This window comes from Macaca fascicularis, chromosome X (assembly GCF_037993035.2).
Source record: "Macaca fascicularis isolate 582-1 chromosome X, T2T-MFA8v1.1".
Taxonomy (NCBI): Eukaryota; Metazoa; Chordata; class Mammalia; order Primates; family Cercopithecidae; genus Macaca; species Macaca fascicularis.
In genome coordinates, this window is record NC_088395.1 from 159,699,138 (window position 1) to 159,724,587 (window position 25,450).

A 25,450-nucleotide genomic window follows, 5' to 3' on the forward strand; every position below is an offset into this window, starting at 1 on the left:
GGGGGACCAAGCTGTGCCCGGTCCTCAATGGGCCCCTTCGCTGGGGTGCCAGTGCAGATTCTGCGCTGTAACTGTCCCCCTAGCCCAGGTCCAGCTTAGTTCAGGGCCCCCAACCCCACTCCCGCGCCCCAAGCTCGGGAGCCCCCACTCAGTAGCGCCACTGGGGACCGGGGAAAGCAGGGCGCGTCGCACAGGACTGGCCTAGAGGGCAGAGGCTTGCAGGTGGGAGGAAGGCGGGCGGGGGCGTGGGAGGTGGAGGGAGACGCCGGGCAGGCTGCGGCCCCTCCCCGCTCCCTCCCTGCGCGCCGCCAGCTACAGTGCCCCTCCTGGGCAGGGGGCGGAGAAGACGGCTACGGGAGGGGAGGAGGCGGCGGCAGAGGCGGAGGAGGCAGCGGCGGCGGAGGCGGGATTTGGAGTTTCCCTCCGCAGCGGCGGCGGCTGTCCCTCCGCTCCAGGCGAGGCCGCCACCCGGGGTTCCGGTGGCGTTAGGCGGCAGCAGTGGCGCTTCCCGCCGCCCGAGCTTCGGAAACTTCCCGGCCGCGACGCAGGGAACCGGCGCGGAGAACCGAGCAGAGCGGAGGTGAGTGGAGCACGCGGCGCCCAGGGGACCCCCACCCCACCCCCACCCCACCCGGCCTGACTGCCCCCGCCCCGACGTGCGCTCCTCCATCCTGCAGCCCCAAAGTCCTGACAACGCACACCCCACGAAGCCGGCGCACGCGCCCCCACGAGACCCATTCGGTGCTGCCGCCGCACACCCCCGCACCCCGCCCGTGCACCTCCCGTGTCCCCTGTCACTTACACCGGCTGCACACTCGCTCGCGTACAAACCTCGCACCACAGACCCGGGTTCCTGTAGTGCACACACTAGCAGCCCCTGCCCCACCACTCACCACTGTCCCCAACTCATGCCAACCCACCGAGACCCTGCCACGCCCCAATACACACCCAGGCGCACACGCACGCTTCCAACACATCTCTGCGATACCTGCACTAACATAGCTCCCCCTACCATGCCCCCACCACCTCGAACTCCCCATCTGCCCATTACAGACACCCCACCCACGTTCCCAGCCCACAGACACTGCAGTCCACCCACCCCGGAGCAAGGTCCCATCAGAAACCCACATCCCAGTGGCTGACACTCCCCACGTCCCAAGCACACACCTCCAGCATCTCCAAGGCGCACTCTCATCCACCCCAGCAAGCGCGCACACCTGCTGGATTCACGCTCTCCAGCACCCTGCCCCGCCCCCATCACAAATAGCCTTCGACACCCCCCAGCACATCTCTGAGTCCCTCCCTTCCTCCCCCCCAACACCTGGCACGCGGGCTCTAGAGGCTGCAGCATTTGGTGGCATCCCTGCCAGGCACCTCTGGCTCTCCTTCGGCAGCGGCTCAGCAGCCTTGGGCCCCCCAGGTGCCTCCCTAGACAGACCTTGAGACTCCCCAGCGACTGGTTTGGCCTCTTCCCTAAGAGATAAAGAAGGCACTTTGGGGTCCAAGGTAGGGTACTTAGATGTGGAAGCAAGGGGCCCCGGGGAGGGGCGGGGAGGAGGCGGAGAGAGCCCGGCGCTGAAATGGAGGCGGCCCAGGTGGGACCAAAAGGACGCCAGCTGCCCGGCAAGCACGTAGTAGGTGGGTTCCATGGGGGCTGGCGTCCGCGCGCGCTGTCTGGGTGCCTGCCTGCGTGTGTGTTACGGGGAGGGCTGTGTGTGCACGTGTGCTTGTGCGTGTCGGGGTGGGGGAGGAGTGTGTGATCCGCAGAAGGAAAAGCAGGAGCAGCTCCCTCAGGCAACAATTGGTTTCATTCATTCATGCCTTCTTTGTTAACGAGCATTTCTTCCGCGAGCGCCGGGCGCGTGCCAGGCCCTGCACTGGGGGCTGGGGCCAGCTTGGGGCCGGGCACACACCCGTTCCTGCCTTGGAGGAACTCCCAGTCCCGCGAGGAGACCGACCAGGAAAAGCAGAAAGCCATCCCCAGCAGAAAGTGGATTTGATGGAAAAGACACTGGATTTGGCAGGCACGCTGTCGCTGGGACTTGTGCTCTTGGCCATGTGACCCGGCCGCGACAGCCGAAATCCTGTCACTCGGCCCGGCGGGAAAGATGCATTTCGTGGGGGAAGGCGGCGCGGCGCCGCTCTCGGGAGGCTCCCGGGACCAGAGGGCGCACGCGGCGCGCGCGAGGCCTGCAGGCGGCGGCGTCCCCTCGGCCTCCAGGGGGCGCTGGCCCGGCCCGGCGGAGGCCCAGGGCGCCCGGCGGGGGCGGGGGCGGCAGGCGCAGCGCCCACCCTGCGGCGATCAGCGAGCGCGCGGCCTGGCTCCGCCAGCCGGAGGGGGCCAGGCGAGGCCCGGGCGCGCGGCGCGGCCTCCCCCAGCACAGCGCACCCGCGAGCGGCTGTGGGCGGGTCGGAGCCCAGAGCCGGCGCTGCAGGGGGCTTGAGTCGGGGCGGCCCGCCTAGGGTCGCCGGTGAGAGGGGCGTTAGGGGGTTGGCTGCGCTCAGCCCTGCAGTGCGGAGGTGGCAACAGGTTCCCATTTGTCCTGTTGCTGGCGCTGCGGGCGCTGTGGGCCCCAAGCACTGAGCTCTGACTTTGGAAATTGAGCCCCTAGTGGCCTCCTCCCAAATGCTTTCTCCCGGCGGGAGGGCTTGCCAGCAGGACTCCGCAGTTGGGTGCAGGGGAGTCCCTCGCCAGGCGTCAGGAGACGTGGACCCTTGGATCCTAGGCTTCCCCTTCCTTCACCATTGCGGAGGTTGCCTGTCCCCGTCCTCATCCCAGCCCAGCTCTCACCTCCAGGGATCCCTCTCCAGAGAGCACGTCTGAGCACCTCAGGAGCTCCTTCTCCAGCCAAACTGAGCCCCCACAGCAGGGCGGGCGGGGGAAGTGGCTGTCCAGCTCCCTGCTGGTCATAGCCCTGTGCCACCCCCACTATCCACAACCAGACTGGCACATGGCAGAACCTCCGTGGTGCCTTCAACCCCTGCCCACTCTTAGCTCCCACCCACAGCTGCAGTGGGCCTGGAGGCAGCCCCCAGGCTGGGTGCCGGTGTCCACCTCCGCCACTGTGGAGCTAGGCTGTGAGACAGGAGAAGGTAGAAGACAGAAGACAAAGTCCCTGCCCCAGGAACACACTGAGAAAGGGGGAAAGTGACCACACTAGGGAGCACAGAGGAGGGAGACTACTGGCTCTGAGTTGGGAAGGCTGCCTGGAGGAGAGGGCCTGAAGAATGAGCAGAATCTCAGAATCTGGGCAGGGGGCATGGGAGGGAGGCCTGGGCTGGGGCCCATGCCCACTGGGCAAGAGAAGGAAGGACACAGTCCAGTTGCCCAAGGTCCTTAGATGCAGGAATTAGGACTCATGTTAGATACAGGGACATGGGGGTGTGGCCAGACAGCAGCCCAGTGCCAGGGTCCTGGGAGTCCCCAGTTAGCAGCCCACTGCCCGAAAGGGAGGAAGAGGGGCAAACTGGAAGCCCCTTAGAGGTGACCCACCTAGCTTTCCATCACCTGCCCTCTTACCTAACCATGACCTTAGACATTTTCTCCTCTAACTCCATGGCTCCTGAGAGGAGTCTTTGGACTCATAGTTTGCTTTGCATTTTCCACTCGTTAGAAAAATGTTTTGTGGTGCCCATCTTTGTGTGCATAACTTTGCTTTCTTTTACTTTAGTTCCTTAGATTCCCAAAAGTGGTCAGAGGGTTGGGATTCTTTCGTAGCTCTTGATATTGCCAGATTAATTTCCAAAAGGGCCGTACCAATATATAACCCTGCAACAGTTGAACAGCACGCTGATTTCACAGCAATCTTGCCAGCACTGCGTGTTCTCAAAAATGAGAACATTTCTAACGCGGTAGGTGGGAAGTGTTACCTCCTTGGTCGTTGTTACTTGTTTATCGGAGTTGCTTTCCTTCTACGCCTGAAGTTGAACCTTCCCCCAAATATTTGTTAGGCCACCACATTCCCTCCTTCCTGCAGTATGCAGTGTTTTCAGGTTCTTTGCCCATTTATCTACAGGGGTCTTAACCTTTTGGTTGGGTATGAGCTTTATCTTATCTATTGTACATTTTCCTTCAACACTGTTATTTGCTTTTGTTGGGCTTTAAGCAGAGAAGGGACTTTTAGCCAGATCAGCATTGTGGACACCTCCCCCTGACCCTGGTCTCCTGCCTCAGTGCTCACCACACCTGAGACCTTGTCCAGTGCTCTTGCTGCCTGTGGATCTGTCCCTCCTGTTGTGCCCATAGAGGAAAGGATGGAGGCCGCCAGCCTTGGTTGAGTGGATGGCATTCTGACATTGGGCAGGGCTGGGCAGGGCAGGGTGGAGGGCAGGTCGTTGCAGGCCCAGAGGCAGGGAGACTGTTGTGCAAGACATGACAGTGACCTGGCCTAAAGCTGATGAATTTGAGCCCTTGGCTAGGGCAGGGGACAGGAGAGAGAGGCGTGGATGTGAGAGATATTTAGGTAGAAACTACTTCTCTCCACTTTGATCAGCCGAAGCGGGGTTAAGGGAAGGAGGCAGAGTGGGGAGACAGGGGTGACTCTTAGGATCAGTAATGTGATAAGACCAGAATGCCCCAGTTTAGGGCTGGGAACTCAGGGCTCCTGGATGCTTTTGGCCTGTCCTGTGCGAGTGAAGCAGGCTGGGGTTGGGAGGTATTCAGGAGCTGCTCCTGCCTGCCTTGCCCTGCAGCAGAGCTCTGGGACAAAGCTGCACTAGTTTCTGGTCCTGCTTCCTCCTCCCCTCCGTGATTTCGGTGGCATCTCATGTTTGCCCAAGCTGGTAGCTATGAGCCCATTACAGAGATGCGGCCACTGAGATCCAGGAAGGGGAGAAGATGGTCCAGTATCACCTAGTGAGTTGGGTTGGAGGCAGCTTCCGCGGCAGAGGGGCTGGGCTCTGGTCCCCACCCCTCCCCCTGCCTCCCGAGGCCAGGCTGGCGCCGGCCAGGGGAGCCGCAGCTGGTCCCCTGCTGGGCCCCTGACCTGCCCTTGGCCTCTGCCCCGACCCCGTCCCGCCTCGGTGGAAGCCCCAGCTCAGCCGACTCGCAGGTCCCACCCGACTGCTTCGGCTAGCACCCGTTGGCTCACCGGCCCCCCGGGCCCGCCCCCGGAGCCCCGCCCCGGCCCGCCCCTCGGAGTTGTAACTCCACGTCCGAAGGCAGTTTCCAAAGTGGAAGCTGGGTCCGGCTGCCAGGAAGCGGCCAGTGCGCGGGCTGCGCGGGGCTCGGCTTCCACGTGCAAGCCTGTACCGCCGCCCCGCCTTCTCCTGGCGGCCAGGCCTGGGGACTCCTTGCCCTGGGACGGCGCCCCGCGTTCCGCAGTGGCAGTGACCGTGGCCAGAACGTCCACGCGCGGTCGTCCACCTCCGGATTTCGCTCCAGGTCTCTCTCCTTTTGTTCTCTCCTAGGGGTGGGGGAGATGGGGGTCCGGGGGCCAGGTCACCTCTGAGAGGACTCGCTGAGGCCCAGAACCTCGGCGCCTCCTCTGTTCTCCTGGCCCACCTGGCCGTGGGGGAGATCTAGGCCTCGAACTGGCACCCCTCACACGCACACCCCCAACCAGAGTCGGAAGCTCGAACTTGGGGAGCATTCGCGAGAAGGCCGAGAGAGGAGCAGAAAGGCGGTATGGAGGGAGGCGGCTGCGGCCTCAGGGATGAGCCTCGAAGGGGCAGTTAGTCGCTCAGCCCTCTTCTCGAGGACCCTTCCCCGGGCCAAGCTGCTGCCTGGGGGTTTTCTTGGGGCGCCTTGTTGGGAGTCCTCACGGTGGGGGACCCTGGGCTCCCGCCTTCAGGACGCAGGGCGGGCTTCAAGTCTGAGCCCCCTCGGCCCTCCGGGAGCTCACACTGTGCCTTCTCTCTCTCCGCAGCGCCCGTGGCCCGGCGTGTAGGGAGCCGATCGCCCATGGAGGGTCTGGGCCGCTCGTGCCTGTGGCTGCGCCGGGAGCTGTCGCCCCCGCGACCGCGGCTTCTGCTCCTGGACTGCCGTAGCCGCGAGCTGTACGAGTCGGCGCGCATCGGTGGGGCGCTGAGCGTGGCACTGCCGGCGCTGCTGCTGCGCCGCCTGCGAAGGGGCAGCCTGTCGGTGCGCGCGCTCCTGCCCGGGCCGCCGCTGCAGCCGCCCCCACCTGCCCCGGTGCTCCTGTACGACCAGGGTGGGGGCCGGCGCCGGCGCGGGGAGGCAGAGGCCGAGGCCGAGGAGTGGGAGGCCGAGTCGGTGCTGGGCACCCTGCTGCAGAAGCTGCGAGAGGAAGGCTACCTGGCCTACTACCTTCAGGGTAGGTGCCGCGGGGCCCTCCTTCCAGGGCGTTTGGGATTCATTTGACCTTAGGCCAGCCCCACTTCTTTTTTTCCAAAGCGAGTTGAGGCCCCCCTCCTCTGATGACCTGCCAGGCTGCTTTGAGAGGAGGGAAGCCTGAGTGTGACCGTGGGCAAGTTCTTTACCCTCAGCAGCCCAGTCTCTGAGCCTGGAAAATGGGGAGAATTGGCCTGACCTGAGCTAGTTCTCAGGATGCTCAAGAGCGAAGTAGAAAGTGTGGGCTCCCCAGGGTCTCGGCAAGGGTATCGCCACCTCTCCCACCTGCTCAGCAAATGAGCAAGGGAGGCAGGGGTCAGACAGCATTGGTGCAATCACGGCTCACTGAAGCCTCCTGGGCTCAAGCGATCCTCCCACCTTAGCCTCCTGAACAGCATATAAAGTGTCAGGTTTCCAGCCCGGGGAAATAGTATCTGTAAATAGAGATGCTGGCTTCTTGAGACTTTAGAACCATTCTGGTGGAATGTCACATTCTCCCCCAAGTTCCCCACATCTTGGGGTCCCACTTCATCCCTGAGGGTCAGGACATGCCCAGGCAGAGAACTTCCTTTTCTTTAACTGATGGCCACAGTCCTCCCTAAGGCTGGCAGTATATCTCAGCTCTGTTGAGCCCTCACACCTGCCTCAGCTTGACCCTAGGGGTGTAAGATCCTCTCCGGTGGTTCAGCGTGAGCCCAGCTTCTTGCAGCCCCAGCAGCTGCAGTGGGCACTTGCTGTCCAGAGCAGTGGCCGAGAGTGCTGAGTGAGGGTGGCTAGGGCTCCACGTGGCACCAGGACACACCAAGCTGCTGGGTTTTGTGTTCCTTTTAGGAACATTTGCAAACCCTCCAAGTTGTCTAGGGTCAGCTCCCCAGCCCCAGACAGAGGTACTTGGCTGCCCAGGAGGCCAGGTCAGCAGGCCCCATGCCCTCTCCCCCACAGGTGGCTTCAGCAGATTCCAGGCCGAGTGCCCTCACCTGTGTGAGACCAGCCTTAGTGGCCGTGCCGGCTCCAGCATGGCCCCGGTGCCCAGTCCGGTGCCTGTAGTGGGGTTGGGCAGTCTGTGCCTGGGCTCCGACTGCTCTGATGCGGAATCCGAGGCTGACCGCGACTCCATGAGCTGTGGCCTGGATTCGGAGGGTGCCACACCCCCGCCAGTGGGGCTGCGGGCATCCTTCCCTGTCCAGATCCTGCCCAACCTCTATCTGGGCAGTGCCCGGGATTCCGCCAACTTGGAGAGCCTGGCCAAACTGGGCATCCGCTACATCCTCAATGTCACCCCCAACCTCCCAAACTTCTTCGAGAAGAATGGCGACTTTCACTACAAGCAGATCCCCATCTCCGACCACTGGAGCCAGAACCTGTCGCAGTTCTTCCCGGAGGCTATTGAGTTCATCGGTGAGTCCGCCCCACCCACCCTCCCCAAGACCTGCTCTGGCCTCCCCCTTGTGAGCACTCCTCCCAAGCCCAGCTGCCATTCCCAGAGCCAAAAGCCAGGGTGGCACTTCTAGGGGACAGGCAGAGCTAGGGCGGCCCCCAGAGGCCACCAGCGAAAACTCCAGGCCGTGGCCATCTGGCTCAGGGGGCAGGGCGGGGTCTTCGGAAGGCCTCGGCCTCACACACGCTTGCCCTCGGGGTCTCCCGGGCCCTGTCCTGCCCCATCTAGATGAGGCCTTGTCCCAGAACTGCGGGGTGCTCGTCCACTGCCTGGCGGGGGTCAGCCGTTCTGTCACCGTCACTGTGGCCTACCTCATGCAGAAGCTCCACCTCTCTCTCAACGATGCCTATGACCTGGTCAAGAGAAAGAAGTCTAACATCTCCCCCAACTTCAACTTCATGGGGCAGTTGCTGGACTTTGAGCGCAGCCTGCGGCTGGAGGAGCGCCGCTCACAGGAGCAGGGCAGTGGGGGGCAGGCATCCATGGCCTCTGACCCGCCCTCCTTCTTCACCACCCCCACCAGTGATGGCGCCTTCGAGCTGGCCCCCACCTAGGGCCCAGTGGCCGGCGGGCCGGCCCCTGCCCCACCCCCACCCACGGGTGTCCCTGCCCACTCGTGCGGCAAGGGAGGGGAGGGCGGGAGGGCTCGGCCTGAGCAGGGTGCTGGGGGGAGAGCGCAATACCTCACGCGGGCTGGCGTCCTAATCAACGTGCCTACGGCAGGGCTGCTCTGAGCCTGCCTCTTCTGCGACTGTTACTTTTTGCTTTGCGGGATGGGGGTGGGGGTTCCCTCTCCAGGTGGTTGTCCAGGCCCCGGCCCCGGCCCTGGGTGCTCGGCCAGCTCGGCTGGGCCCTGCACCTCCCTGCGCTTCCTCCTTCAGGAAGGGTGTGTCTCACCTTGTTGCCACAGGGACTGGCTCCCAGTCCCTCCCCTGTCCCCAAATGGTTGCTTGGGGGAGAGGAGTTTGCCATCACTGGTGTTGTCACCTCCCTGTTTCTCCACCAAGGGCTTGGGCCTCTCGGGGCTGGGGCCTCCCAGGGAATGGGGACCCAGAGGTGCAGTGGCTGCCTGCATCCATGGCCTAGGAGCGACTGGGCAGGTTCCCGGCCACACATCTGGTGGGCTTTTTTTTTTCCCTCTTCCCCCAGATGTCTTGACGGGATCACTGGCGCTCTTTGTGAGTGAGGGTGGTCAAACTGCTGCCGGAGGAGATGGGGTCTCAGAGCGAGAGCTGGGGAGGGGGAGGGGAAGAAGAAGGCCTCACTTTTGCTGCTGCGGGGCCCACACAGCCGCTGCTACTTTGGGGGCTGGGGAAGGGGCCAAGCTGCAGACACACACAGTCATTCATTTCTGCCCACACCCCTGTGGGTGGCGGGTGTGCGTGTGTGTGCGCGCGTGTCGGCACTCACACACACATGCTAGCCCACTGATTCACCCAGCCCAGGGCTGGCAGTCTTTGCGGCACGGGGCCATCTCACCCTGGAGCCTGGAGAGGAGCTATGCTTATTTGTTTTTGTAATCCATATCACAGTTGCTTTCTTTAATTATTCCTTCTGAATAAACAGTTTATTTAAGATACTGAGTAGAGAGGCAAGCTACCTCCTGAGCACCTTGGAGGGTTTGGGGGAAGGTGGGGAAGGAGGCCCTCTTGGTCTCTCTGGACTGCCCATGGTGGAAAGGGGGGTGTGTCGGGCTGGCCAGGGACTCAAGCACCACCCACTCCCCGCCCCATGTTATCATTTCCCATATTGTGCTTACACTGCCCGCTGGCCCAAGCTCTGAGTTGCACATTCATTCACCTCCATTTGAACCCCTAGTCTGTGCCACACACTGTCGGGGGACTGGGTTGCAGCAGTGAGCTCTGCCTGCTCAGAGCAGACTTTCTAGTGGGGGAAGAAATGATACATGCAACAGTCACAGCACTGCAGTTATGCCATAGATGTCCACTGCCATGGACAGAGCAGAAAAGCGAGGACCCAGCACTCACAAGTGATCCCTGAGACACCGGCCAAGTCAGCCCGGAGCCCTGCCTGGAACCTGAGGGCTGCCACGGCTGGGTGGCATCCTGAGAGTGACAGGGAGGGGTGTGGGCAGACTGGCACATGTGAGTGTTGTGGTTCTCTGGCTGTGGAATTTGGGCTGCAAAGCCCAGGCTGGGGACTAGAAGAACCCCATGGAGAACATGGAGACCAACAGGCCACCTAAAGGGACAGAGGTGAACTGCACCTCTCCTCATCTTGGGACACTGCCAATGCCTTCTCCACACCGTAGCTTCCGGGGTCTATAACCATGCTACACCATGGAGATGTAGCAGAGGGAAAGGGCAACTGGAGGGTGGCGGGGAGCAAGCGCAGCCCGAGAAAGCTGCGGAGACTTTGGGAGCAATGTGGCCCAGAACCCACAAGATGTTGGGGGCAATCTAAAGGCATTTGTGTGAATGGCTGAGCTAGTAGGAAAGGAAGAGCAAGGTGATGAGGTGAGAAATGATGCGAATCCTCTGGGCCAGTGGAGTAAGCCACCCTGGGGCTAGCCCAGGAGCCAGGACCCTCCATGGGAACGCAACCCCACCAACACCTTGATTTCAGTCCACTGAAATCTATTTTGGATGGCTGATCTTCTGAAATGGAAGATATGAAATCTGTGTTACTGTAAGCCACCAACTCTGTGGTAATTTATTACAGCAGCCACAGAAAACTACTAGAACAGGTGACCTAGGAAGATACATCCCAAAGAAAGAAGAGGGTGTGTGCTGATCTTGACCTTGGATCTGGGGGGAAGTGGAATAAAAGGAAAATGTTCCCCCTCCCCTGAGAGCTTATAGCCACAAGCTGAACTGTTCTTTTAGAGTGGTCTCAGCATAGAGTAGTGGACACTCCAGAATCTCTCTCGGAGGCACTTAGAAACAGTGATTCAGCCAGGCACCGTGGCTCACACCCATAATCCTAGTACTTTGGGAGGCCAAAGCAGGAGGATCACCTGAGGTCAGGAGTTCAATACCAGCCCGGCCAACATGGGGAAACCCTGTCTCTACTGAAAATACAAAAAAAAAAAAAAAAAACTGAGCTGGGCATGGTGGCACGTGCCTGTCCAAGCTACTTGGGAAGTTGAGGCACGAGAATCACTTGAACCCGGGAGGCGGAGGTTACAGTGAGCTGGGACTGCGCCACTGCACTCCAGCCTGGGTAACAGAGTGAGAGAATGATGAGAGAGTGAGAGTGAGGCCCTGTCTCAAAACAAAGAAACAAAACGAAACAAAAACAGTGATCTGGCTGCTGGAGAAGGCTCCTGGATTTGTCTCGAAGCTGTATTTGACTATCTTACATACAGTTTTACTTAGATTGTGACAGCCCAATAAAAAATAGCAGTTTAAAACATTAATAAAATACATTTTTAAAGTTTTTTATTTTAGAAACAAGGTCTCAATATAGAACTTAAATAGGCCAGGTGCAATGCCTCAGCCTCCCAAAGTGCTGAGATTACAGGCATGAGCCACCACACCTGGCCTATTTAAGTTTTAAATGAAATGGTTCAGAAGTCACATTGCTCCAGAGTGACCAGCAGAAGCAAGCACAAATCCTCTGTGGAGGGAGGGATGTCCTTTAAACACAGGCCTCAAAGTACTCCTATAGAAAATTCCAAAATATGTAATTTTTTTAAATCCTAAAATGTACAAGGAAACAAGCCACCATGAGTTATAGAAACATTTAACATGTGAATTCAAGTATCAGTCCTGCAAAGATAGCAGCTTTTGAAATCATATGACAAAGGCTATAAGTATAATTAATATGCGTAAAGAAATAAAAGGAAGTATTGAAACTGTAACAAAAAAGCAAGAGAATATAAAATGACTAGATACACTTGAAAGAAAACCAAAAAGAGCTCCTAGAAATGAAAAATATGACAATCGAAATTGGACATTTAAAGTTTAAACAGCATATTAAACATAGCTGAAGAAAGAAATAGTGAACTGGAAGATGGATTTAAGGAAATTACCCAGAATGCAGCACAGAGAGACAATAAGATAGACAGGTCACACATATATTTAGTTAGATTTCTAGAAGACAAAAAGGAGAATAGGGAATATAAAATATTTTAATAAACAATGCCTGAGAATTTTCCGAAACTGATGAAAGACACTGTGGAAGAGACTACTAAGTGTCCCCCAGTATCCATTCTCTGCTTCTCCTTTTTAGAAGTAAAATGTCCAAAGGTTAATAGTGTATATGGCTTCACAGCTAGAAACTTTATTTCCCATCCTCCCTTGCAGCTAATTGTGGCCATGTTTTTGCATATTGTCTCCTATTTCCATTACAGCCCTTAGCATTTTAATCATAGTTATTTTAAACTTCTGGTCTGATCGTTCCAACACCCCTGTCATAGCTGAGCCTGCTTCTGGTACTGGCTCTATCTTTTTGAACTGTGTTTTTTGGCCTTTAGCATGCTTTGTCTTTTTCTTTTTTTTTTTTTTTTTTTTTTTTTTGGTCAAAACCTGGACATGTACTGGGTAAAAGGACCTGCTACGAATAGGCCGTATCGATATAGCAGAATGTGGAGGGAGGAAAAGCGTTCAGTCCTGTGATTAGGTTTCTGTCTTTGGGCGTGCCTGTGCCTCTGGATTGTGAATTTCACCAGTGCTTCTCAGATTGTGCCCTGCTTAGATGGGCCAGAATGTCTACAAAAGACTGAGTTGGGTATTTTGCTTCCCTCAGTTCAGTTAGGCTCAGGCAAAACCCTAATAGGTTGGGCCTGGTAAGGGTTACTCTTGAGGGCAGGCCTAGTTAAGAACAGAATGCCCTGGGCCTCTTTCAAAATGACCACTTTCCCCTCCCCTTGCCAGAAGTATGATGAGATTTTTCTCCTGAACCAGGAGGTCGAGGCTGCAGTGAGCCATGATTGTGCCAGCAGTATGATCGGTGGAAATGACTTCTTGGAGGCAGGTTGGCAGGGAAGATTTTTTCCATTTAAAAATATATATTCTACTTAAAAATGTTAAGTCTGGTTTCCTAGGGGCTACCCTGTATCTGCCTAGCTTGGTGGTCAGCCAATGATTGGACAGAAGCTGTGCTCAAACATCTCAAGCCAGTAAGGCTTGTGTCCTCTGTAGATGGGTCTGGGTGTGGGTAGGGGAGCTTATTCAATGTTCAGGCTACTTTCAGGTCTTCTGGGCTTTCCTTTCCACCGGGCCCTCTCACATCTTTTATATACACGTGCATAGTCCCAGGGCAGTCCAGGAGAACGTGAGTAGTGTGGGACCCCTCCAGTCTCTGGTCGGCTAGAAATATACTGCCACAAGCACATCCATAGCCTCAGTTGAGTAGAGCTGATCTGTTTGCCCTTCCCAGCCCGCCCACCTCCAAGAAGTCACTTCCACCGATGACACCACTGGGCACAGGTGTTGTCCACCAATCCAAATGAGCGAGCGCCCTTCAAGCCTACGGGGAGAAGCTGCTGGGCTTCATGGCCTTCCCTGCCTTGGCGCAGCCTCCATGCCCAGCAAGCCAGGAGGGATGGGAGCAGCCCTGGGCCAGAATGCCATAGACTCCCGCTGTTCTTACTCAAAATCCAGCCGCTTGGATTATGAGACATCTTCGTTGGCTTCCAGATCAAAAAGCTTGTTTTTGTCAATTTGGTCCAGCTTTATGGTTACTTTCTTGGGGAGGTTGTTTGCTGATATCCACATTTGGCCACAGCTGGAGGTCCTGCCCTTTCTTTTTCTTTTCTTCTCTCTCTCTCTATTTTTTTTTTTTTTTTTTCAGACAGGGTCTCACTCAGTCAACCCAGGCTGGAGTACAGTGGCAAAATCACAGCTCACAACAGCCTCAACCTCCCGGTTCAAGTGATCCTCCTGCCTCAGTCTCCCAAGTAGTTGGGACCACAGGTTCGCACCACCACGCCCAACTAATTTTTTTTATTTTTTTGTGGAGATGGGGGTCTCACTATGTTGCCTAAACTGGTCTCAAACTCCTGGGCTCAAGTGATCTTCCCCCCTTGGCCTCCCCAAGTGCTGGGATTTCAGGCATGAGCCACCACTGTGCCCAGCCAGTCCTGCCCTTTCAGCCTTTTTCAGCCCTATTCTTTTAGATGTATCTCTTACAAACAGCTTATAGCTGGATTCTTTTTTAATCCTAACTGGATAATTTAATCTATTTATTTTGCTTAATGCTTTTTGGATCTATTTTTAACATATTATGTTATACTTTCTACTTATTCCAATGTTTCCGTTTCTTTTTTTTTTTTTTTTTTTTTTTTTTTTTGAGACGGAGTCTCGCTCTGTCGCCCAGGCTGGAGTGGAGTGGCCGGATCTCAGCTCACTGCAAGCTCTGCCTCCTGGGTTCATGCCATTCTCCTGCCTCAGCCTCCCGAGTAGCTGGGACTACAGGCGCCCGCCACCACGCCCGGCTAATTTTTTTGCATTTTTAGTAGAGACAGGGTTTCACCAAATTAGTCAGGATAGTCTCGATCTCCTGACTTCATGATCAGCCCGCCTCGGCCTCCCAAAGTGCTGGGATTACAGGCACGAGCCACCAGGCCCGGCCTATTTCCATTTCTTTATTTCCCTTACTTGACCTTTATTTGATTAACTGATATTTTCCTTCATTATCTGCTATTTTCTTCTACTAGTTTGGAAGTAGTACATCCTATTTATATTCTAGTTACTCTAAAAAAGTTAACATGCATATTTGTCTTAACAAAACGTAAAGTCACTCAATATCAATACGGCCATGAGGAAATAAGAGGGTCCAGAATTACTGTCTCACCATAAACAGCTAGAAACTGGGCAAAATATATGAAAATCCATTGTTTTCAGATGGGGGACAGCAATCAGTGAAGGACTGTGGTCCCTGAGAGAAAGGAGACAGACTAGGAGAGCTCTACGTCCCGGCTTTCTGACTCAGGTAGAAGAGACATAAAAATGTGGCCCATATGGATTGCTTTAGCCCAGGAGTTCAAGACCACTCTGGAAAGTATGGCAAAACCCCATCTCTACAAAAAACACAAAAAATTAGCCAGGTGTGGTGGTGCACACGTATAGTCCCAGCTACTCGGGAGGCTGCATCGGGAGGATTGCTTATTGCTTGAGCTCAGGAGGTGGAAGCTGTAGTGAGCCGTGATCACACTAGTGCACTCCAGCCTGGGTGACAGAGACTCCATCTCAAAAAAAAAAAAAAAGGATCCCATAATGAGAAGAAAAATCCGCCAATGAAAACAGACCCAGAGGAGTTTCAGTTTCTGGTCCAACATGTAAGAAGCCCCGAAGTCATCAGTGTCTCCTAACAACAAGTACAAGCGGAACAGACTTAAAACTGAACACATATTTTGATATATGTAATTGGAGGCTCTGAGGAAGAGGAGAAAGAGAAAGGGGCAGAATAAATATTTGAATAAATAATGGCTAAACACCAACGTTTGGTGAAAAGCATTAATCGGATACAAGAAGTTAGATTAACCCCAAGTAAGATAAACACAAAGAGAGCCACTCATAGACATTTCGTGGTTGAATTATTGAAAGCCAAAGACAGACAATTTTGAAAGTATTATAGCAGAAGAAATAAATGACCCACATAAAAGGGAACCGCAATAAAATTAACATCTGACTTATCATCAGGAACAATGGAGGCCAGAAGGGAGTGGAATGACAAACTGAAAGCATCGAAAAAAAAAATACTATCAACTAAAAAAAAAAAATTTGTTTTGAGACAGTCTCAGTCTGTCACCCAGGCTGGAGTGCAGTGGTGTGATCTCAGCTCATCGCAGCCTCAACCTCCTGGGCTCAAATGATCTGCCTGCCTCAGCCTCCCAAAGTGCTGAGATTACAGGTGTGAACTACTGCACACAGCCCCCAAATTTTATATCTAGCAAAACTATACTTTAAAAATTGAAGGTTTAGCTGGGTGTGTTGGCTCACGCCTGTAATCTCGACACTTTAGGAGGCCAAGGCAGGCGGATCACCTGAGGTCAACAGTTTGAGACCAACCTGACCAACATGGTGAAACCCCATCTCTACTAAAAATACAATAATTAGCCAGACGTGGTGGCATGCACCTGTAATCCCAGCTACTCGGGACACTGAGGCACAAGAATCGCTTGAACCTGGGAGGCAGAGGTTGCAGTGAGCTGAGATCACGCCACTGCACTCCAGCCTGGGCAACAGAGAGAGACTCCATCTCAAAAAAAAAAAAAAAAATTGAAGGTTTAAAAAAAGACATTCCCAGATAAACAAAGGCTGACGTAGTTCATTGCTAGCATGCCTCATTACAAGAAATACTCAAGGAAGTCCTTCAGGCTGAAAGGAAATGACACCAGTTAGTAACTGGAATTCAAAGTAAGAAATGGAAAGCAGAAAAAATGGTTAAAAAGTGAGCTAATATAAAAGCCACTCAACATATTTTTATTCATTTACTTTCTTTTAAAAACGTAAGATTGCATTTAAAAAAGGTATTACACTGTATTTCAGGGTTTATAACCTATATAGATGTAATATACATGGCATTACTAGCTCAAAAGAAGTGGGAAAGAATGTAGCCATACTGGGGCAAAGTCTCCATATTTCACCAAAATTAAGTGAGTAGTCACCTGAGGTGGATTGTGATTAGTTAAGACTCATAATGTAATCGCTAGAGAAAACCCTAAGAAAATAACTCAAACTTGGAGTGAATGAATGCCTATTTATGTTTAAATTTCTGCTTCAATGTAATTAAAAATCAACAGAGGAAAATTGGCCAGCGCAGTGGCTCACATCTATAATCCCAGCACTTTGTGAGGCCGAGGTGGGTGGATCACTTGAGGTCAGGAGTTCGAGACCAGCCTGGCCAACATGGGGAAATCCCGTCTCTACTAAAAATACAAAATAAAATTCAAATATAACATATGGACATTTCAATGCTCTATTTTCAATAGTTGATAGGACTACACAGAACATCAGCAAGGATATATAAAATCTGAACAATACTATCAACAAATTTGACCTAACTGATACCTATAGAACACACCATTCAACAATTGCCAAGTACACATTTTTTTCAAGTGCACATGAAACATTCTCCAGGATAGACCATAACCTAGGTCATAAAACAAGTCTCAATATATTTAAAGGAATTTAAATAATATAAAATATGTTCTCTGACCGCAAGAGAATTAAATTATAAATCCAAAAAGATAGAAACCTAGGAAGTCCAAAATACTTGGAAATTATGCAACACTCTTCTAAATAACTGGCAAGTCAAAGAAAAAACAAAGGAAATTAGAAAAGCCTGAAGAGAATGAAAATGAAAACACAACATATCAAAATCTATGGACTGCAGCTAAAGCAGTACTCAGAGGGAAACTTACAGCTTTAAAGGCCTACACCAGCAAAAAAAGAAAGATCTCAAATTAATAACCTTGCATCTACCTTGACAAACTAGAAAAAGAAGAGCATACTAAATCCAAAGCAAGCAGAAGGAAGGAAATAAAGATTAGCACAGAAACTAATGGAATTGAAAACAGGAAAACAATAGAGAAAAATCAATGAAAACAAAAGTCAGCTCTTTGAAAAATCAGCAAAATTGATCTTGGCTAGAGTGACCAAAAAGAAAAGAGAATCAAATTACCAAGATCAAGAAGAGAAAAGGGGGGCCGGGCGCGGTGGCTCACGCCTGTAATCCCAGCACTTCGGGAGGCCGAGGCGGGCGGATCACAAGGTCAGGAGATCGAGACCACGGTGAAACCCCGTTTCTACTAAAAATACAAAAAAATTAGCCGGGCGCGGTGGCGGGCGCCTGTAGTCCCAGCTACTCAGGAGGCTGAGGCAGGAGAATGGCGTGAACCCGGGAGGCGGAGCTTGCAGTGAGCAGAGATTGCGCCACTGCACTCCAGCCTGGGCGACAGAGCGAGACTCTGTCTCAAAAAAAAAAAAAAAAAAGAAGAGAAAAGGGGGGCATTACTACTGACCTATAGAAATGTAAAGGATTATAAGAGAATGCTTTGATGACTTCATGCCAAAAAAATTGGACAACTCAGATGAAATGGAGAAATTCCTAGAAAGACACATGACCAAAACTGACTTTAAAATAAATTAAAAATCTGAATAGACTTATACCAAGCAAATAAATTGAATTAGTAATTGAAAATATTCCCATAAAGAAAATCCAAGCCCAGATGGCTTCACTGGTGAATTCTATCAAATAACTGAAGAATGATGAACGCCAATCCTTCACAGACTCTTTCAGAAAATAGAGGAGTAGGAACACTTCCTATCTCATCCTATCAGCCCAGTATTACCCTCATACCAAGGATATCACAAGGAAACAACTACATCTCAATATGCTTCATGAACTCCTGGATGCAAAAATCTTTAACACAATATTTAAAAACTAAATCTAGCAGCACATAAGGATTAGACACCATCATCAAGTGGGATTTATACCAAGAATACAAGCTTGATTTAACATCTGAAACTCAGTGTAACACACCACATTAACAGAAAAAGGACAAAAACCACATGATCCTCTCAATAGGTGCATAAAAAGATTCGACAGAATCTAACATCCATTCATGACTTGAAACAGTCCTTTTGCGGGTGGCGGCGAGCGCAGAGGACGCCATGAAGGTCCCGAGCGCACTACAAGAGTACAAGGTGGTGGGTCGCTGCCTGCCCACCCCCAAATGCCACACACCGCCTCTCTACCGCATGCGAATCTTTGCGCCTAATCATGTCGTTGCCGAGTCCCCCTTCCGGCCCTTCGTATCTCAGTTAAAGATTAAGATTAAGAAGTCTTCAGGGGAGATTGTCTACTGTGGGCAGGTGTTTGAGAAGCGCCCCCTGCAGGTGAAGAACTTCGGCATCTGGCTGCGCTATGACTCCCCGAGCGGCACCCACAACATGTACCGGGAATACCGGGACCTGACCACCGCGGGGCTGTCACCCAGTGCTACTGAGACATGGGCGCCCGGCATGGCGCCCGGGTCCACTCCATCCAGATCATGAAGGTGAGGGAGATCGCAGCCAGCAAGTGCCGCTGGTCGGCCATCAAGCAGTTCCACGACTCCAAGATCAAGTTCCCGCTGCCCCACCGGGTCCTGCGCCGTCAGCACAAATCACGCTTCATCACCAAGAGGCCCAACACCTTCTGGGCGCAGGGGCCTCGCCCGGGTGTGCCCCAAATAAACTCAGGAAAGCCCAGTGAAAAAACAAAACAAAACAAAACAAAAAACAAAACAAAACAAAACAAAAAAAACCACCTTTCTACAAACTAGGAACAGGAACAGAATGGAAGTTACTCATGACAAAGGGCATCTATGAAAAATCCACAGCTAACATGACACTTAATGATGAAAGACTAAACGTTTTCCCTCTAAGATTAGGAACAAGGAAAGGATTCTTTTACCACTTGTATTTAATGTAGTATTGGAGGTTCTTGGTAGTGCAATAAGCAGGAGAAACAAAAAGAAAAAAGAGAGAAAAGGAAGGGAACAAGGAAATAAGCATCCCAATTAGAAAGGAATAAGTAAAATTCTCTTTACTTGCAGATGACACGTGCTGTGTGTAGAAAATCACAAAGAATCCACACAAATAAAACCTATTAGAACTAATAAAAAGGGCCAGGCATGGTGGCTTATGCCTATAATCCCAGTGCTTTGGGAGGCTGAGGCAGGAGGATTACTTGAGCCCAGGAGTTCAACACCAGCGTGTGCAGCATAGTGAGACTCCATCTCTAAAAATAAAATAAAATAAAGTAAATTAGAACCTAACATGGTGGCCTGCTCCTGTAGTCCCAGCTACTCTGGAGGCTGAGAAGGGAGGATTTGCTTGAGCCCAGGAGTTCAAGACCGCAGTGAGCTGTGATTGCACCACTGCACTCCGGCCTCTAGCCTGGGTGACAGAGCAAGACCCCGGTCCCCCGTCAAAAGAGAGAGACAGAGCGAGAACTAATAAAAAGTTTAGGAAGGCCACAGAATACAAGATCAATATATTTTTAAAAATCAATGGTTATTTCTATACACTTTTAATGAACAATTCAAAAATGAAATTATGAAAACAATTCTGTGTACAAGAGCATACAAAGAATAAAATCCACAAATAAATTTAACAACAAAAGAAGTGCGAAATGTATACACTGAAAACTGTAAAAGATCATTTAAAAAATTAAAGAACAAAATAAGTGGAATGATATTCTGTGTTCATGGATTGGAAAACAATATTGTTTTAACATAGCAACACTCTCCGGCTGAGCACGGTGGCTCACGCCTGTAACCCCAGCACTTTGGGAGGCTGAGACGGGCAAATCACCTGAGGTCAGAAGTTCGAGACCAGCCTGGCCAACATGGTGAAACCTTGTCTCTACTAAAAATACAAAAAAATTAGCCAGCCATGGTGGCAGGCATCTGCAATCCCAGCTACTTGGGAGACTGAGACAGGAGAATCATTTGAACCTGGGAGGCGAAGGTTGCAGTGAGCCAAGATCGTGCCATTGCACTCCAGCCTGGGTGACAACAGTGAAACTCTGTCTCAAAAAAAAAAACAAAACAAAAAACAAACAAACAAAAAAACCCATGTGCCTCAAAAGACACTATCAAAGAGTGAAAAGATAATCCACAGAATGGGAGAAAATATTTACAAATCATATATCTAATAAGGATCTAATATCCAGAATACATAAAGAACCCTTACAGCTCATCAATAAAAAGATAAATTATCCAATTAAAAAATGAACAGAAGTTTTGAATGAACATTTTTCCAAATAAGATATACAAATGACTAATAAGTACATGAAAAGATGCTCAATATCATTGGTCATTAGAGCAATACAAATCAAAACCACAATGAGATACCATTTCACACACACTAGGATGGCTATTTTAAAAATCACGCACAATAACAAGTGTTGACAAGGATGGAGAGAAATTTGAACCACATGCATTGCTGGTGGGAATGTAAAATGGTGCTGTTGCTTTGGAAAATGGCTTGGCATTTCCTTCAAAAGTTAAACATGGAGTTATCATATGGCCCAACAATAGTACTCCTAGGTGTATACTCAAGACAATTGAAAATACACATCCACACAAAAACTTGCACACAATTGTTCATAGCACTATTATTCACAATAGCTAAAAGTGGAAACAACCCAAATGTCCATCAATGATTAATAAAATGTGGTCTATCCATACAGTAAAATATTCTTCAGCTGTAAAAAAGAATGAAGTACTGATCCATGCTACAATATGGATGAACCCTGAAAACATCATAGTAAGGGTAAGCCAGACACAAAAGTCCACGTATGGTATGATTTCATTAATTTGAAATATTGAAACAAGCAAATCCACAGATAGAAAGTCAATTAGTGGTTGCCAAACACTGGGGGGGGGGGGTTGTAAATAGGGAGCTACTGCAAATGCATACAAGGTTTCCTTTCGGGGTGATGAAAATGTTCTGGAATTAGATAGTGGTGATGGTGGCAAAACACTGTAAATACACTAAAAACTGCTGAATTGTACATTTTACAGGGTGAATTTTATGGTACGTGAATTGTACCTCAATAAAAAACAAATTTTTAATTTGAACGGAAAAGGATTGAAAAAAATATACCAGTCAAATGTTAACCAAAAAAAGTTATAGTTGCTATGTTAATATCAGACCAAGTAGACTAGAAGGGAAAATCATTGCTAGTATTAATGTATATCACTATATTTTGATCAAATATTCAACTTACCTAAAATACATACCAATTCTAAACTCATATATACTGAATAACATAACTTATAAATACATAAAGCAATAATTGAAAGAACTACAAGGAGAAACTGGCAAAAAGCAGTTGAGCCTCTACTCAGGGCATCATGTGAGGAAAGACTTGGCTCCCTGGGGTGAGGGAAACTATGGAAATCTCCATGGGGTGTGAGGGAGGAGCTCTGGAGAGATGGGCATGAGCTTTTGTTTTTTCAAAGACCAGCGTGATAGTAAGCCTGGGCTTTTTCTATTTCTCAAAAGGGGGCAGATAATAGGGTTGAAAAATACTGAAAGATTCTCTTAAAGCAAAAATCAGATCCTGTCACTTGTTCTGTTTAAAACGTCAGTGGCTCCCAGTGCCCTCTTGAGAAAGTTCACTTTCCAGGCTGATCTCTACCCACCTCCTCTCACAACCTCTCTCAACCAGACGGGATTCTTTGTTATTTCTGAAACATTCCATACTTCTTATCTTGCCCACCTCGTGTTGGGCTGGTGATAGGGATCCCTGAATGAAGCTGGGGTGGGGTGGAGAACATGGTCACCACATGCCCAGATAGTGCCTGGCAGGAAGAAACATGTGGCTTATAGTGCCAACTCAGCCACCACCTGGCCAGGGGGCCTGACTTGGTCACTTCATCTCTTCAACAGACCTGCTGCTCTCCTGGGTTCCCTGGCAGCATCCTCAACTCCCTCACAACTCCCCCCCTCCCACTCCCATTGACTCCATGACCAAGCTCCATCCTTCCAGTAGCCCCACGTCTCTTGCCTTGTCCTATACATGGTTCAGGCTTGTCTCCCAGCCACCAGCCCTGCCCTGCCCCACTTCCAGGCCGTTGCTCACACCGAACTCCAAAGGGATCTTTGTAGGGCCCAGCTCCCATGCCCCATTTCCACCACTGTGAAAAGACCTCCCTGGTTCCCACTTAACAGGACATAAAATTGAGGCACAGAGGACCTTAAAGGCAACACAAGCCAGGTGGCATGGTGGCTCACAGCTGTAGTCCTAGCTACTCGGGAGGTTGAGAATCACTTGAACCCAGGAGTTCTGGGCTGTAGTGTGCTATGTCCATCAGGTGTCCATACTAAGTTCAGCATCAATATTCTGGGAGCAGAGGACCACTAGGTTGCCTATGGAGGGGTGAACCACCCCAGGTCGGAAACAGCGTAGGTCAAAACTCGTGTGCTGATCAGTAGTAGCATCACACTTGTGAAGTGAATAGCCACTGCACTCCATCCTGGGCAACATAGTGAGACTCCATCTCATAAAAAAAAGTAAAAAATAAAAAAAAAAATTTTTAAAAAAGGCAACACAAACCATGTGCAAGACCCAAACTCAAATCCAGCGTGGGGTCCCCCAGCCCAGGGTTCTCTTTCCTTCAGACACACAGAGTTTGCATTCACAAAGAGAAGTGGGGAACAAATGCCGCCTTGTTTTCTTCAATTCCCCACACAATTATGTCCCAAGCAAGACCTCGCTTGCATGGATGCAAGCAAGAGGATGCAGTGGGAGAGCATGGGTTCAAATCTTCACTCTGCCACAAGCTGTGTAACTTTGGCTCACTTAGCCTCTCTATGCCTCAGTTTCTCCATATGTGAAGTGGGGATGATGACCATGATAGCAGCTATCTCACAGGTGAGGTTCAAGTTAATACATAGGAAGCTTTTCAATAAAGAGTCGTTACTAGCTTTTTTTTTTTTCTTTTTTTTTTTTTTTTTTTTTGTAGAGACAGGTTCTCTCCATCTTACCCAGGCTAGTCTCAAACTCCTGGGCTCGAGGGATCAGTGTTCTTTTTATTACAAGGAATAAACCTTCCAGAACTACTAGATACAATGCTAGACACATATTTGCAAAGAGAAGGGTGAAAAGTAAGTCTACTTTCATACCCCTCAGGCAACTCGAACTCACCACATCCAGAATCAATCTCATCACTCCTCCCCCAAAGTGATGCTCATTGAACTCTTCTTGATGAATGTTCTGCTGCCAGAACCATGACCTACCTGGATCCTCTCGCTTCATTCCCTACCTGCAACCCATCACAAGACCTGTCCACGTGACTCCCAAAGAGCTCCTAGGACCACCTCCGTGTCTCCCTGTCCCTAGGGTGGACCCACAGGTTGAGCTTCCCTTGAAACTCTGCTACCTACGGGTTTGCTTCAAGATGGAGCACGTGACCCACCCCGTGTGACCCAGAACAGCAGAGACAGCTTCCTTTTGTGATGCCCACCAGGGTTCCCCCGACCCTCGATTCTGGTCTGGTTCCAGACACTCCAATTCCCAGCAGCCAGCCCCAGCTCAGCACCTAACCCACACTGGACAAGAATGCTCTCTGGCTAAAAACCCCTTCGATGGCTCCCCACTGCTCCTAGACTACAGCTCCAGCTCCTTCCCCTGCCAGGATTGGTCTGGCCCATTCCTCTTGCTGCCAGCCTCAGCAACGGCCCTGAGCCTGAGAAGCCCTCACAGGGTCCAGCGCAGCTCCCTTGCCATCACTTCACACACACACCACTTTTGCCTTTGGCTAAACCAGTCCTTTCTCTCTCCTTGGCTGCCATCCCACTGCCTAAGGGACCCAAATTGCCTTCCTCATATGGGGTCTTGGAGGGATGAAGGAGGGGTGCCACCTCTGCTTGACCTGGGAGTTCCCCCTCTCACCCCTATCACAGATGGGCAGGACCTCTCCCCCAAGGTTGGACTTCCCCAGGGCAGGATTTGCAGGGTGTGGGGTGGGGGCAGTGGCAAAGAGGAACGGGTTTGAGAGGCTGCCCAGGTGCTGAAGGAACTAGGGGAGGCTAATGGACGTCTAAAGATGGGGCCGTGGCTCCCCCTGCTGACGGGAGGCCATATTGCACCCTGTGTCAAGGCAGCCCAGAGCTGGCTTGAGCTCCAAGCGGAGGCGATCTGGCCAAGTGCCTGGACTGGAAGAGCTGGCTGTTCCTGAGCAAGTGCCGGTTTCTTCTGGAAGGTTGGCTCTGGCACTCCTGCTCACGGCTCCCAGACCCACAAAGATCATTTTTATCATCCCCGTAAAACCACCCCTAAAATAGAGGGTGTCCTCCTGGGGGGCAGGCACCTACTCAGCGCCCAGCACCTGACACAGAGTAGAGGCTCAGTCAACATCTGACCAAAACAAGAGCAAGTAGGTATCATGGGAGTCCAGTGTGAACAACGGAGAAGATGGGAAGGGGGACCCGCAGCAGGGGTGCCCACAGGCAACAAGGCCCCGGGTACGGGTGAGGGCAAGTGGGACAGGTCTTGGAGGTGAGGAGGCCATGGTACTGGCTGACTGAGGTCCCCTGTGCGGCCCAGAGTCTGGAGCGAAGGATGGCCTGGGAGTGGCTGTGGGGATGGAGGAGGAGGCTGCCCACCCACCTCCAGCCTGTTCTCCCTGGTGGAAGCCAGGTCCCCTGGCTCCAACCCTGAACCCCACTCCAGCCTTCACCCACAAGGCCCAGGCCAGCCTTGGTTTGACCCTCACCGCCTCCCTTTGGGGCCCAAAGTTCAACAGGGAGGGTAATCTTCTCTACCATTCTCGCCAGTCAAGCCGTGGGTCATCAGGCTACACTCTGGGGGCTGGCAGGGAGCAAGGGTCTCAGAAGGTAGGGAGGGGTGGCCAGCTTGCCTGGAACTCTGGCTGGGGCCAAGGAGTGGCTCTAGAGGTCTTCCCCTGATGGGCCCAAGAGAAAGGGCTAGAGGGGCCAGCAGAGGTTTGGGACCCAGCAAGGCAGGGCTCTGGAGCCCTGGCCGCTCCAGAATGGAGGTTGGTGGGCCTGGGGCCACTCAGACCAGAGGACAGGCCACGGCTCTTCACTTCAGAAGCCACTGCCAAGCTGCCACTGCTCCCAGAGTCCCAGCTTCCAGCCCAGGTCTACCCCAGCCTGGAACCTGAGGGTTCCAAAGCCCCCCACACAGCAGAGGGGAAGAGGGCCCCGTGTGGCCCTCTCCTGGACAAGGAGCTCCTCTCACCCCCTGACCCTGGGGTTCCCTATTCTTCTGCTTGGCAAGATGGCCTCTGG

General features: G+C 52.0%; 1 protein-coding gene and 1 pseudogene across 3 annotated transcripts; both read left to right on the forward strand.

The window, feature by feature from the left end:
• The first annotated feature begins 405 nt into the window (after positions 1–405).
• On the forward strand, positions 406–9,307 carry DUSP9 (dual specificity phosphatase 9). Of its 3 annotated transcripts, none has more exons than XM_005594909.5 (4): positions 406–580; positions 5,868–6,275; positions 7,235–7,690; positions 7,959–9,307. In XM_005594909.5, exons 2-4 carry the CDS (start codon positions 5,903–5,905, stop codon positions 8,282–8,284), a joined length of 1,155 nt encoding a protein of 384 aa, XP_005594966.1. In that variant the 5' UTR covers positions 406–580; positions 5,868–5,902; the 3' UTR covers positions 8,285–9,307. The 3 variants fall into 3 exon arrangements, with proteins under 3 accessions (XP_005594966.1, XP_045239662.1, XP_065394921.1); XM_045383727.3 differs by lacking the exon at positions 406–580 and adding an exon at positions 1,347–1,638; XM_065538849.2 differs by lacking the exon at positions 406–580 and adding an exon at positions 5,170–5,383.
• An 8,877-nt stretch (positions 9,308–18,184) lies between these two features.
• On the forward strand, positions 18,185–18,966 carry LOC102129207 (large ribosomal subunit protein eL20 pseudogene; annotated as a pseudogene).
• The last annotated feature ends 6,484 nt before the right edge of the window (positions 18,967–25,450 follow it).